The sequence below is a fragment of the Mustela erminea genome, chromosome 16 (genome assembly GCF_009829155.1).
Source record: "Mustela erminea isolate mMusErm1 chromosome 16, mMusErm1.Pri, whole genome shotgun sequence".
Classification (NCBI taxonomy): Eukaryota; Metazoa; Chordata; class Mammalia; order Carnivora; family Mustelidae; genus Mustela; species Mustela erminea.
In genome coordinates, this window is record NC_045629.1 from 63,092,998 (window position 1) to 63,113,329 (window position 20,332).

At 37.0% G+C, this 20,332-nt stretch overlaps 1 protein-coding gene across 1 annotated transcript in view; it reads right to left on the reverse strand.

Annotated features, from left to right (window-relative positions):
• Positions 1–1,511: 1,511 nt before the first annotated feature.
• LOC116574970 (translation initiation factor IF-2-like) overlaps positions 1,512–20,332 on the reverse strand; it is a 44,056-nt gene continuing 25,235 nt past the window's right edge. Inside the window, exons 6-8 of the mRNA XM_032316008.1 lie at positions 15,098–15,159; positions 14,847–14,871; positions 1,512–1,646 (exon numbers count right to left, since the gene is read on the reverse strand). Coding sequence (XP_032171899.1) covers positions 1,636–1,646; positions 14,847–14,871; positions 15,098–15,159 — 98 coding nt within the window. The 3' untranslated portion in view covers positions 1,512–1,635. The remainder of the gene's footprint in view (positions 1,647–14,846; positions 14,872–15,097; positions 15,160–20,332) is intronic.

Below are 20,332 nucleotides of genomic sequence, written 5' to 3' on the forward strand. Positions count from 1 at the left end.
TTGAATACTGACTACAATAAATGAGTAAAATATTTGTCATGTTAGAGAGGGATAAGCACAGGGGAGAAAAATAGTGCAAGAAATGTAGAGAGTATTGAGTGGGTGAGGGAAGGTCCCTCTCCCCCGCCCCAAGAAAGTGATAGTGAAGATTTGAAGGAAGTAAGAGGATGAGCCTTGTGGGTGTTCAGGGAGAGGGGACAAGGTGAGAAGGCTCTGAGTCAGAAGCTTCCCTAAAGTTCCAAGGAGCAGTAAGGAGATGTATCCAGTATCCAGATGGCTGGATAAAGTGAAGAGATGAGCCCTTTGTCAGAGATTCACACTTATTCCAGAGTAGAAATTTCTTCAGAGATTTCCTGTGTAATTAATCACTTGGCTTGCTATATTAATTGCATGTATTTTAAGTCGGGATGTTCAAAGATTTTAATAGTATTCAAATTAATATGTTTCTTGAGATGAAAGAACAGATCTACTCATACCAATATATTTCAAGCCACTGCGCTTTCAAATAACACAGTGTGCTATTAAAGACGTCATATGTAGTTTGGTACTTGTTTCCTTATTTGTTTTAGATGTGATCAATGAAAAATTTTAAAATACATGTCTTTGATGTAACATTTTTGTGCGAAGAATTAATGAGTTACATTATTAAATCTATCATTTAGGGGCTTCTTACAACAGACTTCATCTTTTTTTTTTATTAGCATACAATGTATTATTTGCCCCAGGGGACAGTTCTGTGAATCATCAGGCTTACACACTTCACAGCACTCACCATAGCACATACCTTCCCAAGGTCCATAACCCCACCACCCTCTCCCTACCCCTATTACCCCAGCAGCCCTCAGTTTGTTTTGGGAGATTAAGAGTCTCTTATATTTTTTCTCCCTCCTGATCCCATCTTGTTTCATTTTCTCCTTCCCTACCCCTGAAACCTCCCACTTTGCCTCTCAAATTCCTCATATCAGGGAGATCATATGATAATTATCTTTCTCTGATTGACTTATTTCACTCAACATTATACCCTCTAGTTCCATTCACATCATTGCAAATGGCAAGATTTCATTTCTTTTGATGGCTGCATAGTATTTCTTTGTGTATATATACCACATCTTCTTTATCCATTCATCTGTTGATGGACATCTAGGTTCTTTCCATAGTTTGGCTATTGTGGACATTGCTGCTATAAACATTCGGGTGCACGTGCCCCTTTGGATCACTACATCTGTATCTTTGGAGTAAATTCCCAGTAGTGTGATTGCTGAGTTGTAGGGTAGCTCTATTTTCAACTTTTTGAGGACCCTCCATGCTGTTTTCCAGAGTGGTTGCACCAGCTTGCATTCCCACCAGCAGTGTAGGAGGGCTCCTCTTTCTCTGCATCCTCGCCAGCATCTGTCATTTCCTGACTTGTTAATTTTAGCCATTCTGACTGGTGTGAGGTGGTATCTCATTGTGGTTTTGATTTGTATTTCCCTGATGCCAAGTGATGTGGAGCAGTTTTTCATGTGAATAGACTTCATCTTTATTACAGTACAGCTATTACATCTAAAGAAAATCTGCATATAAGTTGTCAGATGCATCATAGAAACATGTCTTAATGGTGGAGAATAGTAGGTAGGTTTGACACACTACCTCTTTTCAATGGAAAGCTAAAAGGGAGAAAATAAATTCATTTCTGTAGGAGACAGCAGCTTACATTTATCTTTTTATGACAAATACTCTGCCCTCACAAAGAGTATACATATTCTATGAATATTAGTTTCTGTCCGAGACAGAAGAGATCTTACTGTAAAAACCACTGTCATTTTAATTGTGTACAGGTCTAGGGATTAAAAGAGACATGTGGAAGGTGGGCTGGGAAGAAGACTACTCAGAAGACACGTGAGAGAGTAAGCATTTGAGCAGGAGTTCTCAGCCTTGGCATTATTGTCATTTTGGGCTGGATAATTCTTTGTCATGGCAGCCTTCCAGTGCCTAGGACCTTTATAGCAGTATCTCTGGGCTCTACCTACTAGTGCCAGTAACTTCTCCCTTCCCCTCCCTAAATGGCATCCCCAAATGTCTCTAGGCATAGCCAAATATCTCCTGGGGGCAAAAATACCCCAGGTTGAGGACCACAGAGTTAGTCAGAGGAGTGATACAATTTTTTAAAGTTGATCTGAGCTTGAAATCTGGAAGAGACAACTTATGGTTATTGGGAGCACGAGAACTCACAGAAGAGAGACGTAGTGATTAAAAACTGGATCTCAGAGACAGTTTTAGTATTAACTACAACTCTAGTTAAATAATTATTGGTCATAATTGCTATTTTAGTATGTGTTTCTCAGACTAGACTGTAAGATACCGGAAGGCAGGGACTGTGTCTCTCACTGTCAGACTCACATCACAATCCTAAAGTCAGTCAGTCACCAGGTATTTATTGCATTGCTATTATAGGTTTAGCAATAGGCTACTGCACTTTTGAAATAAAAGTGAGGATTTAGGCTTGAGTCCTTAGAATAGATTATTACATAATTGCACAGAAAAGAACTATTGTGTATGAAGCAATAAGAAGCCATGAACTTGGTGCATCTGGGTGGCTCAGTTGTTAAGTAAGCATCTGCCTCTGGCTCGGGTCATGATCCTAGGGTCCTGGGATCAAGCCCTGCCGTGGGCTCCCTGCTCAGCGGGAAGCCTGCTTCTCCCTCTCCCACTCCTACTGCTTGTGTTTCCTCTTTTGCTGTGTCTCTCTCTGTCAAATGAATATATAAAATCATTAAAAAAAAAAAGCCATGAGCTCGATTGTACTAGGGACTCTTGTTAAAAGAGAGAAAAGAATATGAACTAGACTTTCAGGGAGGGAGAAGGACTGAGCTGCCACTTGATGAACGCATAGGTGGGTGGAAGGAAAAAAAAAACCAAAAAACCAAAAACAGGAATGAGAGAGCCAGATATGGTGAACAGCATAAGCAAAGTTCCACCAATGGTGGCCAATGTTTATGGGTAACAGGAGTTTGTATTATCACAATATGACTTTGTTTTGGGCACTGTAAAGCTAAAAAGGGGTCTTTGCTGCCACATATAAGTCTAACAGACAGACAACTAAAAGGAGGTATCCTCTATGTATATGACACCAGAATCCTCATGAGAAGATACAGGTAAAGACATACTTTTGGAGCCTGAAAGACACTAGGCATTGCAGCATAAGACAATGGAAAAAAAAAAAAAAAGGCAGCAAAAGAAAGGCAGGTGTAGTATTTGACACTTTTCCATTTCTTCTTCTCTGGGTCAGAGAAGAAGAAATCAAAAAGGAAGGAGGAGAACCAAGAAAATACAGGGTCAAAGCATGTTTAGAAAGTGAAGGATGTGTAATCCTTAGGATTTCCTATTACTCTGTGAAATACAAAGGAGTCCAAGCCAGTTTGGGGAACCCCTGAAGTCATCAGGCCTGAGTAATGTTGTCAGGAAGAGGAGGAACTCAAACTTGGCTCAAACTTGGCCAAGCAGTTCTCAAGGCTCCAAAATGTCATGAGAGCGATTCAGTTACTCTGTAGCTCATATTTCTCTTCGTGGCTACAGCATGGGCGGGTTACACTTGGTAACAATCTTTATAGGAAAACAATTCAATTAATAAAAGGAATGGCTGTAAAAGGGTGAGTGTAGAAGGACAAAGACTCACATGCTCAATGGACAATGGGATCCAACATGGATCATAATAATGTTCTTGAAACATGTCCAGTGGGACAATGAGCTAGAGGAGCACAAAAGTCTTTTCTCTTGTACCCACCATTACAGCATCGCACACAGTATTTTCACTGCCCCCCAAATCCTGTGCTGTATCTATCCATCCCTCCTCTCCCTTCAACCCCTGGTAATGCCTGATGTTTTTACTGTGTCCATAGTTTTGCCTTTTCCAGAATGCCAGATAGCTGGAATCATCCAGTATAGAACCTTTACAGAGTGGCCTCTTTCACTTAGTAATATATTTAAGGTTCCTCTGTGTCTTTTCATTGTGGCTTGACAGCTCTTTTTTCTAAAGCGCTGAAAAATATTCCACTATCTGGATGTACCGGCGTATTTATCCCTTCACCTACTGAAGCAAATTTTGGCTGCTTCCAAATTTTGGCAATTAAATATAAAGCTGCTATAAACACATTTGTGTACAGGTTTTTGTGTGGGCATAAGTTTTTAAATTCGCTGGGTAGGTACCAAGGAGCATGACAGCTGGATTGATGGTAAGACTATGTTTAGTTTTTTAAGAAGCCACCACACCGTCCTCCAAAATGTCTGTGCCACTTTGCATTCCTACCAGCAGTGAAAGTTGTTCCACATCCTCACCACCATTTGGCTTGTCAATGGATTTTGACCATTTTAATATGTGCACAGTGGTATCTCATTTTAATTTGCATTTCCCTGATGACATATGATGTGGAGCATCTTTTCATATGTTTATTTGTCATTGCGAATTTTCTTTGGTGAGGTGTGTATTAAAATCCTTGGCTCATTTTTTAATCAGGTACTTTTCTTATTGTTGAGTTAAAGAGTTCTTTGTGTATTTTGGGTAACACTCCTTTATCAGATATGTATTTTGCAAATATTCCCTGTCATGTTTATCTTTTTATTGTCTTGATAATGTCTTGCAGAACATTAAAGGTTAACTTTAATAAAGTGCAGCTTCTCAATTATTTCTTTCATGGATTGTGCCTTTGTTGGTTTATCTAAAAAGCCATCAACGAACTGAAGATCATTTTCTTATAGTTTTGTGGTTTACATTTAGGTCTTTAAACCATGTTAAGTTAATTTTTGTGAAGAGTTTAAGTTCCACCTCCTCTTCCCCCTCCTCCCCCTCCCCTCTCTCTTTCCTTTCTCTCTCTCTCCCTTTTATTTTTTATTTTTATTTTTTGTATGTGGCTATCTACTCATTTCAGACCCTTTTGTTGAAAACCCAAGCACATTTTAGGTGTTAATTTATTTAATACTTTTGAAAACCTTATGAATTAAGTCCCCTCATCATCCCCCTTTTACTGATAGCAGAGAGGTTTAGTAACTTATCCAAGGTTACTAGAATAGGGTGGAGGTTGTATTTAAATCTTGAAAATCTAGGTTCGTAGACTGCAATTTTAACTACTGGGCTAATGTTGTTAATTCTTGTCAGTAGTTGTAATCATGAGATTGATAATCACTGCTATTCTTGAGTATTTTCTATTTTATTAGAGGAGCTTTGATCGGTGGTGAGTGAAAGACATGACACCATTTAGTTTCTCGAAAGAAATAAACTATTTTATGCATGTATTATGTTATCTCCACACATTTTATCTATATTTATATATTTATATTTATCTATATACATATATTTATTTTGCTATAGTTAATATTTTTATCCCATATAACAGATAAGAGAAACTGAGACTTAAGGAGGTTTAAGTATTTGCTATAAGTAGCAGGCACACTCTTTGAACTGAGGTCTGTCTGACTCCATAACCATGTGCTCAACTGTTAGGTAATACTTACTTGACTTTTGGAAATTTAATTTTACCAGTGGTCTCTGCTCCATCCTGCAGGTCTTTCCCAATAAAAGGAAATAAAAATTCTGCCTGAAGTCTAAGATAGGATCAAGAATCCAGTGTCTCCTTTAAATTGTGCAATTCCAGCACATCTAATATGGTTTTACAACTCATCCCCGATGACATTTATTATTCTTGTTCCAAATACAGACCATAGAGACCAAGTAGTCCACTTATGAAATACAGGACAGCGGGAGTCTTTGGGTTTTCTAATGGGAAAGTAGAGGAGCCAGCGATAACTTCCCATGTTCCCATACATATTACTGGTGCTTGCATTCATGTGGTTGAATCCATAAATTTATAGAAAATTATACTCATTTTTTTCATCTCAGAAGTTGAAAGTTTCCAAGTAGGAGAGCGAATTGACTTTCATGTAATTTTCTTAGTTCATTTTTGGGAAGCCTTTTACTGTCTGAAGTTTTCTGAGTGTAGCTCAGAGGCAAATGAATCTTTCACTCTAAGTAGCATGAAACATCTTGGAGTTAGTTCTTATCTGTTAAATTAATAGTTCATGGAACTCTAGTTCTGTAGAGTTTGTCCTAAATTCAGGGTTGAAGGAAAGTCCTTTTCCCTGATGGAAAAAACCTTTGCTGCTATGCTGAGATTGGTTTTGCCAAAGACCACAGTTTGTTCATTGATTTAATTAGGTGATTCTCATTCTATTTTACTTTAAGAAGATGTCTGTATGGGAGTAAGTGAAATTTTTTTTAACACACACGATACAGACAAAAATCAGTTCCCAGCCAATATCAGAAATTGTTGATTCAGTCATTAGACTGCCAGGCTGAAGTGACCTGAGATTGAGGTATTTTCAGGAGCGCTGTTCAGATGGTAAAAATTAAACATTCCATGCAAGTTCATCCTTTTATATTAATCATTTTGCCTTTTAGAATTCAAAACAAATGGTAAACATGAAATTCTGTATTAAACACTTTCTATAATAAATACTCTGGTAGACATTTTCTATGCAGACTTTCTTTTTTAAGATTTTATTTATTTATCTGACAGAGATCACAAATAGGCAGAGACACAGGCAAAGCAGGGGTGGGGGGAAGCAGGCTCCCGCTGAGCAGAAAATCCGATGCGGGGCTTGATCCCAGAACCCTGGGATCATGGCCTGAGCCGAAGGCAGAGGCTTTAACCCATTGAGCCACCCAGGTGCCCCTGTCTGTAGTTAACTTCTTATTGGTGAATTTTTGGTTCATCTTAGTTCATGTAGGTCTTTTTAAAAAAAATCTCATTAAAACTATCATCTGGAAATTTTTTGGCTATCACTTTATCCAAGTCATTAACAATAAACAGTGAAGCAAATAAGAAATGTTAACTAGACAGCACCAAGGACAGAGTCAATATTTAGTTCAAGCAGTTGGATTGATTCTGTTACCATGTGTATATATACATGGACTCGACTTTAGCATTAACACAGCCTTTTCTGACTTACAAAAGTCTAATCCATTAAAGAAGATGTGGTATATATACAATGGAACACTATGTAGCCATCCAAAGAAATGAAATCTTGCTATTTGTAATGACGTGGATGGAACTAGAGGGTATTATGCTTAGCAAAATAAGTCAGTCAGAGAAAGACAACTATCATATGATCTCCCTGATATGAGGAAGTGGAGATGCAACGTGGGGGGGTTTGGGGGGTAGGAAAAGAATAAATGAAACAAGATGGGATCGGGAGGGAGACAAACCATAAGTGACTCTTAATCTCACAAAAGAAACTGAGGGTGACCGGGGGGAGGGGGGTAGGAAGAGGGCGGTGGGGTTATGGACATTGGGGAGGGTATGTGCTGTGGTGAGTGCTGTGAAGTGTGTAAACCTGGCAATTCACAGACCTGTACCCCTGGGGCTAATAATACATTATATGTTTATAAATAAATAAAAACAATTAAAAAATTAAAAAAAAGTCTAATCCATCATATACCAGAATGCCAATGGGTTGTTATAACAAAAGATTTATATGCTGTGACTAATGTTATCATCGTGTCCACCAGCTGAAATTACCCTTCGTATTATCAAATAACTGGGACTTTAACTCAGTTAGTCAGAAAATTGCTTTTTTGAGAATGACCTTGCAGAGCAAAATCCAGTTGAATTCATCTAAGTATTACTTCCATCATTTTGTATTGTCCTATACAAATAGCAAGAAGTTTTGATTTACTAACTGGCTGTGTTTCAAACGTCGACTTGGGATTTTCTTGGTTAGAATTTGGAACATTTTCCCCTAAGTAATTATATAACCATGGTGGTTAAATTGCAAGTTATTCCCAAAGGGCTTTTTTGAGCTGTAACCTAGGTAAAACAATGTACTTTTAGCAAAAATCGGTTGAAGTGGTAGCTGTATTACAACTAATACTTAAACAAAACAAACGCATTGAATGAAAAGTGGTCCACAAAATATTCACAAAAATTCTCCAACCTTCAATTTTTATGTTAACCTGGCTCCAGTCTATTTTCAACAATTTTCCTGTATTTTCATGGCACACTGGAGAGATTTATAAAGAGGCATTTAGGGTACTTGGGTGGCTCAGTTGGTGAAGCATCTGCCTTTGGCTTAGGTCATGATCTCAGGTCCTGGGATCGAACCCTGCGTTGGGCTCTCCGCTCAGCAGGGGTCCCGTTTCTGCCTCTTCCTCTGCCTGCTGCTCCTTCCGCTTGTGTTCTCTCTCTCAGTCAAATAAATAAATAAATAAATAAATAAATAAATAAATAAATGAATCTTTTAAAAAAGGTAAGTTAAAAAAAAATAAAGTGGTGTTTATTACACTGCACTGTAATTATAAGCTGACTTTGCTGTCTTCTTTATTATAAGAATCTCTTGTAAACCATGATGCTAATGTTAAAAAAGTTTTTGGAGGAACTAATTAGGAGCATGACACAAGCAAAAAGGCATCACAAGTTTAGTTCAAAGATTCACTCTGGGTAAAAACAACTATAGGTAAAGGAAATGATTATCTAATCTTTGTTTAAATGTAAGAAATAATATTTGGGGGGCACCTGGGTGCCTCAGTTGTTAAGGGTCTGCCTTCGGCTCAGGTCATGATCCTCAGGTCCTGGGATCAAGCCCCACATCAGGCTCCCTGCTTGCAGGAAGCCTGCGTCACCCTCTCCCACTCCCCCTGCCTGTGTTCCTGCTCTTTCTGTGTCTCTCTCTCTGTCAAATAAATAAATAAATAAAATCTTAAAAAAAAAGAAAATAATATTTTGTAATCGTCATTGAGTGAGTCAGCTGGACGGGTGGATGACTGCTTTCTCAGAACAAGTCTTAAACCTATTAAACCTCATGAGGAAATGCTTATCCATTTTTTTCTCAGGAGGGCTAATTTCTTCCCAGAAGGAAGTCTGGAATAACATTATAAAATAGGGTTCTGTCTCATACTAGGTTTTGGACAGGTTTTTTTTTTTTTTTTTTTTTTTTAACAAAGATAATGAGGTCTTGTATATATAAACAACACTGATGAAAAAAATATATGTCGTTTAGTTCAGTCTTGTTAATGAACCCAAATTTAGCTCCTCACTCTTGGAGATCACAGGTGTATAATTAATGAGGATATTACAGAGAGAAAATATGTGTGTGTAAGTTCCATCCTCCCTACAGATCGGGAAAACCTTGCCCTCAAGCAAGTGGGATAAGGCAGGTGTTACAGAGCATGTTGAAACAAAACAGCAAGAATGCAAGTGTTAACGAAATTACATTTCAAGCCAGTAAGGGCTAGTTCAAACATAGGAAGACCCAAAAGACTTGCAAGATATTGAAATTGTGGGGAAATCAATTTTGCCTTAGCAAAATGATGCCACAGCAATGTATCCTGAATGACAGAAGGTGATTCATGAAAAATGTTATCTAATATGACTGGGTTTTAATACGATGGATCTGACTTGTTTTGGAAACTACTTTTTGAAATATTTGTATGTTCTTCTAAAAATATATTTAATGCCATGTCAGTCATTTTTAATTCCCTATTTTATATGAGACCTTCATTTGTGCCAACCTGGAGTTTGACAAAAGTAAGATTCCCCAGGAAGAGAGAGCCCAGAGGTTGACAAGAGATTACTATATAGATTGGCCTAGGGCAGGGATTATCTTGAATTTGTTTCTTCTCAGTGGGTGGTTGGAAATTTTTTGAGTGAACTTACTGGATAAGGGAGAGAATGTTTTTTGCAGTTCTGTTTAATCTATTAGGGGTTAACCATTATATGATACTGTGCCAAGTCACACTAACTTAATAAATGAATGAATGAATGAATGAATGAATGAATGAATGGAAATGTCTCTTGATAATCACCTGGGAACTGAGGGTTCTGAGGTCACAAAGGTGGTTTCATTATTGTCACCATATTTGTCTTGTCTTTAGTAACCACTCATTCACTTTACTCTTTTTAACACATCGTTTTAACTAAAATATTTCACTTAAAAAATATTTTATTTATTTATTTGACACAGAGATCACAAGTAGGCAGAGAGGCAGGCAGAGAGAGAGGGGGGGAAGCAGGCTCCCCACCAAGCAGAGAGCCCAATGCGGGGCTCATCCCAGGACCCTGAGATCATGATCTGAGCTGAAGACAGAGGCTTAACCCACTGAACCACCCAGGTGCCCCTAAAATATTTTACTTTTTCAAGAGGCTTTTTTTACACCTCCTTTCTATTTTTTCAAAAGATTTTATTTATTTATTTGAGAGAGGAGAACGAGTTGGGGAGGAGCAGAGGGATAGGAACAAGCAAACTGTGGGATGAGCGTTCTTGATTGCAGGGCGGAGCCACTCAGGTGCCCCTCCATTTCCTATTTTTTAATGGCTTAACAACAGCTATTAGAAAGCTTAGATGGAATACATAGGTGTTAAAGTAAGGTGAAGTCATTAGAGTTGTGTTTTATCATTTTTATATTTTTCTACAACTAATATACATAGCTTTTATATAAAAATGTATAAAAATACCTCAAACCTAAAGTTTACTTGATTTATTCTCAATTCCTGAGTTTCCTCATACCCAGAGCTAAATACTCACATAACAACCAGACCCTTTGCTCACACCCCCGTAACCCTCAGTAGATGTACTAGAAGAACTGTAGAGTTGTACAAAGAATTCAAACAGCAAGGGTAAGATTGTATTAAATTTTATGTTTCCACAACACTCGTTAAACAGCCTACATTTTTTAAAAACACGTAGTCCGTGTGTTAGGATGCAGGAAGACCAAGATAAATAAGATGCCACTCCTATCTCCATGAAGCTTGTACGCAGGCAAGTACACGTATTGTCTACAATTCGTGTAGTGAGTGATAGATGAGTAGGAGTCCAGGGGGCTCTGGAGTCAAGAGGATGGCATGACTCACTGCACATCCTAGAAGGATCAGAGCACACTTTCGAAAGTAGGCAACTGACTCCTTTTAACCTGAGTGTTGAAGGGTTGAGACTTGTGAGGTAGACTAGGGAGTTTAGTCCATGTACAAACATGTAGCCAGTGTCAGAGATGGCCAGGGTAGAGATGTGGTTAGCTTAGAGTTGGTGGCCCTCACAATTTCTGGCTTCACTTGAGTTGTTGCCACCAAATGGAAGTGACCCAGAGAGATCCACAGTTGTCAAAATGACTGAAACTCGTAGTGTAATAGAAGAGCTTATACCTTTGTTCTCAAGGTATTAGAATCCCCTTGACATCAAAAAAAGATGGTGAAGTGAGGCAGACAGAGTTTTTATGTGCAGGTTCTTCAGATTGCCTGGCTGCACATTTCCAGCCCCACCATCATGTTTTTCTTCCAGCATCAGTAGAAGATGACTTCTCTCTGTTTCACTATCCTCCTCTGTAGAATGGGTACCTATTTCACAAGTTGCTTGTGAACACTGAAAAATGCAGTGCAAGAAAGATCACTGTGAGGGACACCTGGGTGGCTTATTCGGTTAAGCGTCTGCCTTTTGCTCAGGTCATAATCCCAGGGCCCTAGGATCAAGTCCCGCATTGGGCTCCCTGCTCAATGGGGAGCTGCTTCTCCCTCAGCTGCTGCTCCCCCTGCTTGTGCACTCTCTCACTCTCTCTGACAAATAAATAAATAAAATCTTTTAAAAGATGATCACTGAGGGTTTATTTCTGGGCTCTATTCTCTTCCATTGATCTGTGTCTATTTCTGTGCCTGTATCCTACTACCATACTATTTGAATTACTACAGCTTTGCCACATATCTTGAAATCTGGGGTTGTGATACCTCTAGCTTTGTTCTTCCTTTTCAAACTTACTTTGGCTACTTGGGGTCTTTTGTGGTTCCATACATATTTTAGGATTATTTGTTCTTATTTTATAAAAAATGTTGTTGGTATTTTGATAGGGACTGCATTGAATCTGTTGTCTGCTTAGGGTGGTATGGACATTGTATTAATATTGGTTCCTCCAGTCCATGAGCATGGAAATATCTTTCCATTTGTTTGTGTTGTTGTCAACTTCTCTTATTAATGTTTTATTGTTCTCAGAGTACAGGTCTTTCACCTCCTTGATTAAGTCTATTCCTAGGTATTTTATTCTTTTTGGTGCAATTGTAAGTGGGTGGTTTCCCTAACTTCTTTTTCTGCTACTTCATTATTAGTGGATAGAAATGCGACAGATTTCCACACATTAATTTCGTATACTGTGATTTTACCAAATTCAGTTTTCACTTCTAAAAGTTTTTCTTTGTGAAGTCTTTAGGGTATCACATCACCTGAAAATGGTGAAAGTTTTACTTTCTCTTCACCAACTTGGATGCCTTTTATTTCTTTTTTCTTGTATGACTGATGTGGCTAGGACTTCCAGTATTATGTTGAATAAAAATGGTGAGAGTGGACATCCTTGTCTTTTTCCCGATCTTAGGGGGAAAGCTCCCAGTTTTTTGCCATTGAGTATGATATAAGCTGTGGGTTTTTCCATATATGACCTTTGTTGAGATATGATAAAGGAGGCAAAAATATACAATGGGGAAAAGACCATCTTTTCAACAAATGGTGTTGGGAAAACCAGACGGCTACATGCAAAAGAATACAACTGGATCACTTTCTTACACTATCCACAAAAATTAACTCAAAAGGACTAGAGAACTTAAACCATAAAACTTCTAGAAGAAAACATAGGCAGTAACACTTTTAACACAAGGCATAGAAACATTCTTCTAGAAATGTCTTCTCAGGCAAGGAAAACAAAAGCAAAAATAAACAAATGAGACAATGTCAGAATAAGAAGGTTCTGCAGAGTGAAGGAAACTGTCAACAAAACAAGAAGGCAACCTATTGAATGGGAGGAGATACAGCAAATGATATAATCAACAAGGGGTTAATATCCAAAATATCTAAAGAACTTATACAACTCAACACTAAAAACATGAAATAAAAAATGGGCAGAGGACTGGAATAGGCACTTTGCCATAGGAAACATACAAATAAATGGATGACCAACAGACACATGAAAAGATGTTCCACATCACTAATCATCAGGTAAATGCAAATCAAAACCATAATGGGATATCGCCTCACACCTGTCAGAGTGGCTAAAATCAAAAACAAAGAAATAGCAAGTGTTGATGAGGATGTGGAAAAAAAGGAACCCTTGTGCATTTTTGGTAGGGATGCACACTGGTGCAACAACTATGGAAAACAGTATGGAGGTGCCTCAAAAAATTAAATAAGAATTACCATATAATCCAGGAATTCCACTACTGGGTATTTACCCAAAGAAAATAAAAACACTAATTTGAAAAGTTATATGCACACCTACATTTATTGCAGCATTATTTATAATAGCCAATATATGGAAGAAACCCAAGTGTCCATCGATAGAGGAATGGATAGAGAAGATGCGGTGTACACACATACTGGAATACTACTCGGCCATACAAAAGAATGAGATCTCACCATTTGCAACACCATGGATTGAACTAGAGAACATGGTGCTAAATGAAGTAAGCCAGTCAGAGGAAGGTAAATCCCATATGATTTCACTCACACATGGAATTTAAGAAACAAAGCAAAAGAACAAACAGAAAAAACAGACTCTTAGATATAAAGAACAAATTGGTGGTTGCCAGAGGGGTGAAACAGATAAAGGGGGTCATGAGTCCACCTACCATAACGAGCGCTGAGTAATGTATAGTGTTGCTGACTCCTTATATTGTAGACTGCATATTAAATATATTTGAATAAAAAGGAAATAAAGAAAGATCACTATGGCTGCATTTCCAGGCTCATCCTCCAAAAAGTCTTTGGTTGTAATCTTGTCTATTAGAGGGTACGATGTTTAACAAGTGGAAGAAAGTAGTGTTATATGTTAGACGCTTAAGACCTCACTCAAAGGATTGCCAAGTTGGAAGGAGAAAAAAATCTAATAATTTCATTTCCTAATTAGATATTTTTCTTCTTGGAAGATGACACCAAAAATAAGAACATTCTGATTGGTTTGATAATTCTATTTCTTATGGTAATATAAGAGGTGGCTCTTTTGGTTTAGCAAATCAGAAAGCAAAAAATGGCTCATATTTCATGTAAACAGCTTGAGGATCAAACAAACTTCCTTCAGCACTATTTCTTCCTCTAAATATAATACAGAAAGCTTACTAATTAAGTGTGAGCTTTTCTTCCAATGCCAGCATTATAAATTGGTAGGTCTTATACCTTAAACATTTTCATCAGAATGGGAACATTTCTACTTAAATAGAAAAACTATAAGCCAAAGATATTACTTCAGGAGTTGTTTAAAATTTTAAACACTTCTCAATAGATATTTATGATTCTTAGACTGTGGCATCAAATTTCGTCTTGCTTAAGTTTATGAAATTCAGTAGAACTATTTTATTATATTAATTAAGAGACATTGTAGGAACATGTTTAATGGTAATAGGAATTAGTATTATTAATGACGGGGTGAATATATAAAAAATGCTATTCCTGAGTAAAACTTATCTTGATTCACTTTCTAAAAATAATTCAACATACTTCATTTCTCCAATATGTTTATTACGATTCTCTATGAATATCGTTTAGCCTAGGTAGGATATTTCTTAATTAAGTATAAATTTTATTTCATCAAGGCAGGAACTAACAAAGTTATGTGTAAGTATTAACATACTGAGAGTAAACGGTGAAAATTAGTCTTACCAAGATGCCAATCATAAAAATAAATTACACAGGTTGAAGAAAAAACATGAACATCAAATAAAAAAGGGGAAAAGCTTTCTCAACCTAAGGCAAGGTGGATGGGTAGAGCTGACTTCCAGAAAAAGATTTAAGTTCATAACTATAACCAGACCTGACTTCAAACTAACACATTTCAGTTTAGTTTCTTTCTTACCCTGAACTGTGGCGGTAGGTCTCCATTTCTTTTTTTTTTCTTTTTTTTTTTTTTTTTTTAAGATTTTATTTATTTATTTGACAGACGGAGATCACAAGTAGGCAGAGAGGCAGGCAGAGAGAGAGAGGGAAGCAGGCTTCCTGCGGAGCAGGGAGCCCGATGCGGGGCTCGATCCCAGGACCCTGAGATCATGACCCGAGCCAAAGGCAGCAGCCCAAACCACTGAGCCACCCAGGCGCCCCAGGTCTCCATTTCTTGATGAAGACTGTCGAGAATGACAATGGAGGAAGGAGTCAAACCATCATGAAGATCTCCTAGAATAAAATGCCGACCCTGTGAGGGTCAATCAGACAAATTAAAAAGTCAAATTAATACATATCACCAGCATCCTCACAACACTGACTCATAATCAGGCCAAAGCATTTACTATATGTTTTTCAATTTTCAGTGTGTTTCCTGGATAAGTCAGTAAATATGGGATTTTTCCAATGCAAACAAATGTCTCTCCAAAAAGTTATGGCTATACTGGTAAGTTGTCAAAAGAAATATTCAACATAGGTTAAAAAAAAAAAAAAAAAAGAAAACACATACACACTAGGTTGTCTCTATTTAGTTTTTTTCTATTCATTTTTTAAACTGAAGGACCATTAACATAAGTGTTACATTAGTTTCAGGTGTATAATGATTCAACAGTTCTATACATTACTCAGTGCTCATGATAAGTCCCACGACAAAGCTGTAGCAATTAAAATAATATGATAGTAGGATACTGGCACAAAATAGACACATAGATCAATGGAAGAGGATAGGGAGCCCAGAAATAAATGTATGCTTATATGGTCAATTTTTCATTCAATTTTAAATTATAATGTCTAATTTTTTGCAGAATTTCCCCTTAATTGAAACATATTCATTATAAAAAAATTTGATTTTTTTGAATAAGTTAGATGTATTTTATTTATCTTACTTTATTTTCTATGATGTTGTTTGGTCAATTTTTCATTCGATTTTAAATTATAATGTCTAATTTTTTGCAGAATTTCCCCTTAATTGAAACATATTCATTATAAAAAATTTGATTTTTTGAATAAGTTAAATGTATTTTATTTATCTTACTTTATTTTCTATGATGTTGTTAGTCACCATATGTTAGTCATCATTAATTTTTGATATAGTATTCATGATTCATTATTTGCATATAACAAAAATTTTAAAGTTAAGAGAAATCAAAAGCAGGAAAAGGTCCCGTGAAATGTTTATTACTTAAAGAAAAACACTCAATATTATTGTACACTTTGCTAAACTGTCTTAACAATCATATTCATATATACATTCAAAATGTATGTTGCATTCTGTATTCAATATGTACATACATATTACATTTTGTATTTTATTCATTTATCATTCATATTTATTCATTTATCAAGGTATCGTAAGCATGTTTCCACGTTTTGTTTTTATTTCACACATGGAGAGATCACAAGTAGGCAGAGAGGCAGGCAGAGAGAGAGGGAAGCAGATTCCCCGCTGAGCAGAGAGCCTGATGTGGGGCTCGATCCCAGGATCCTGAATCATGACCTGAGCCGAAGGCAGAGGCTTAACCCACTGAGCCACCCAGGCGCCCCAACATGTTTTCATGTTATAACATACTCCTCATTAAGATAATCATAACAATTTTACAATATTCTGACAACTATAAAGTCCCAGAAGATGAGTATATTACCAACTTTATACATATAGACCAACAGCTTTCCAAGCACTATATCAATTTACACAAATAGCATCATATTGTGTGGGAGTCCTTATTTCACTATTCTTCTTCTTTTTTTTTTTTTAACATTAATCTGTTTCTGGATGGTTTCTTCCATTCCTTAGATTTCTTTATCAATTCCTATGTCAGTATCACAGTTTAAATAGCAAAGCTTTAGAGTCTGTTTTGATTTGGGACAGGCAAATGTCCCTGAAGATTCCTCCTTTTTCACCAGTTCTTTAAATAAAAAGTATATTAGGCTTTCCCCCATGATAACATTGCAATTGTTTCTAAACCCAGTAAAAACAATCTTGTACTTTTACTGTGTTTTATTGCTTTAAAGTCTTCAATTCCTCAATGACTTACCTTTTTTTAGGGCAATGGTGCTTCACTAAGGGTGATTTTATCCCCCAGGAAAAAGTGACGATATTTGGAGGCATTTTGGCTGTTGCCTTTGGGAGGACAGTGCTGCTACTGGCATCTAGTGGCTAAAGGCCAGGGATGCCGCTGCACACTCGTCAATGCACTACAGGGGACAACCTCCCCTGCAACAAGTTTCCCCCAATTTTTCCAAAGTGTCCATAGTGTGGAAGTTGAGCAACCCTGGCTATGAAATAAATTGAAAACCCCTTTGCTTGGCACATCAGTCCCTCATTCAAACGACTTCGTAGTCTTCAAATGGAGTACGTTTATCTTTGGTGGTCAGTTTCCAGAGCCTCAAACTGATCTGCTGGATAACACGCCCAAGTGCAAAATAATAGTTCTACATTAGAAGGAGAAGAAGGCAGAGGAGGAGCGAAGGAGAGAGAGACGCAGGGGGAAAGGAGGAAGAGGAGGAGGAAGAGGGGGAGGAGGAGGAGCTAGAAGAGGAGGAGAGAGGCATATTTTTCATCTGGAAATCATACTATGCCTGAATCCATGTGGCTGTCCAGCTGGCTTCAGTCTTTAAAAAAAAAAAAAAAGAAATACAGCATACAGTTAATGATTTGGTAAGGCTAGTCTTATCTTTATGTTCATTTTAATTTTTTCTAGATATTTTCACAAATTTATGATTACATTTGAACTTGAAAACTGGTTCAGTTAAACTCAATCTACTTGCGTATTTTAATTGGATTAGGTTGACTTTGTGGATCGATTTCCAAAAGTGGCATTATTTGTCTTCTTCTACATGCTTTTATATACTTTAGTAAAGTTTCAGAGCTTGTCCTATTCCTATATCTCTGGCATCCAAGAACAGTGTGTCTTGTAACTTATTCCTTCTCAGTCCATAGGAAACATCATTCATTACATCAGAGAAAATTATGTTTAATACCTCCTATGCTAATTAACATACCCTCTTGTGTAGATATCAATAAGCATATTTCAAGGACACATTAACCAATTTTTAATCACCTGTTTCAAATATCACCATTACACAAACAAAAAATTATTTTTAATATTGCTTATGTGAATTAACTCTCCCTCTGGTATAGCTATCAATAAGAGTACTTCAAGTACCAAATAATCTATTAAAATGCTGATCCTTTTTAAGTATAGTTGAAGTGGTAATTAACTGCCTCCATAATGTGGATTATGGATAATTTGCATTATACTCCCAAGTGCAAGGTTGCAACCACCACCCTTCCCTGACCAACAAATGCTATCCTGATACAATTTAAAGTAAATTTTCATGCATACCACAAAACAGCCTCAGCAAGTAATAATTACTAGGATATCCATCCTAATGTATATATAATAATACATATATTTAAGTGTCTAATAAGAATGGCTTGGTCTAAAAAAAAAATCATGCTATGTTCTCAGGTTTCTCCATTGCAGCACATGTAAAATTTATGGCTGGAGATTGGTGGGAAACTGTACTGTGCATTGTAGAATGTCCAGCAGCACCGAGAGGCCGGTACTACCTCACTTTCCCCAGCTGTGCCAATCAAAAATGGCTCTAGACATTGCAAAATGTCCACTGAGGGCAAAATCACACCACGTTAACCGCAGGTCTGCAGAATAAAATACTATACTATACTATGAAGCTGTTAGAAATATATTGTAAAAAATGTTCATGACCTAGGAAAATTTTGTTTTAAGATTTTATTTGTGTATTTGACAGAGAGAGCATGAACATAATCGGGGAGTGGCAGAGGGAGAGAGAGAAGCAGGCTCCCCACTGAGCAGGGAGCCCTATCTGGGGTTCTACACGGGGCTCCATCCCAGGACCCTGGAATCACGAACTGAGCCGAAGACAGTTGCTTAACGGACTGAGCCACCCAGGAGCCCCTTAAAATGTTTTTAATTAAAAAATGAGACAAAAGGTAAGTACGATCCTGATTTGTAAAATTAAAAAAAGTGGAGATAGACATTGAAATATAATGAAGGTTATCTTTTATGTGTGTGCTCAGTCTGACCAAATGTTAAGATTTCACATGTTTTATCTACTTCATTCTGAGAATAACCTTATGAGGTTGGTACTATTGTTAACCTCACTTAACAAATAAGGAAACTAAAGCTCATGGATATTAAGAAACTTGGGAATACCATAATATTAATGGCAGTCATGTCCAAGTAGTGAAATTGAGTGGTATTTATCTCTATACTTTTCAAGCTTTCCTCAATAAACATTACCTTTTATCTGAAAACTTTAAAAAGACCTATAAAATCATAAATCTTTCTCTTAAACACCATAATTTACTGAGTGCTTTTTGATTGTTTCCATCTAATATTATATTCTTAGCCTTTTATTATGCCTTAACTTTTAAAAAATTTTCTTTATGGAGATATAATTGACATATAACATTATATTAGTTTCATATATACATGATTCAATATTTGTAAATATTACATGATCACCATAAGTCTAGTTAACATTTATTACCATACATAGTTACAATTTTTTTCTTTGATGAGAACTTTTAAGATCTACTCTCTTGACAACTTTCAAATATGCAGAACAGTTTCATTAACTATAGGCACCATGCTGTGCCTTGACTTTTTTCTGAGTAACATTTCTTCCTAATTATTTGATTACTAAAAGCTGTAATGAAGGAAGATCCTTCATTACAGCTTTTCTTCCCCATTTTTCCCACTCAGATGCATATTCAGTGTTTCAACTTAATACTTTGAATCACTAAAATAAAACCTTGATGAACTTTCTTGAGAGACAATGTACCCAGAAACCTTGAAACATTTTTTTAAAACTTAGAATTAACTAGAAAACTCTCAAAAATCCCTGCTGAAGATCTTTTTTTTTTTTTTTAAAGATGTACTTGTTTTTATTTGAGAGAGAGAGTGAGAAAGTCTGTGAGCAAGGGGAAAGGTAGGGGGAGAGGGAGAAGAAGAGAAGCAGGCTCCTCCCTGAGCAAAGCCCACCATGGGCCTTGATTTCAGGACCCTGAGAGCATGACCTGAGCCATAACCAAGAGTTGGATGCTTAGCTGACTGAGCCACACAGGTGCCCCTGTTGAAGATCTTTTGAAAACACATCGCCCATTTCCCCCCTCCTTGGTGAAGTATGCTAACAGGCTGGGCGTCACAGATCTATTATACTGTCATCAGTGGAAATGCGTCCAACTTCATCAGCTGCCTCTTTCTGGAAGCAGATGGGGTATCAGGAATGAATAGGTGTCAGTGTTGAGCATAAACATCACCAGAAGCTCACGTTATTTTTATGCATTTGTTTGATAAAAAATTACCAAATGATATTTGACTTTAAGCTTCCAAGTCAAGTTTCAATTACGGAATGTTCA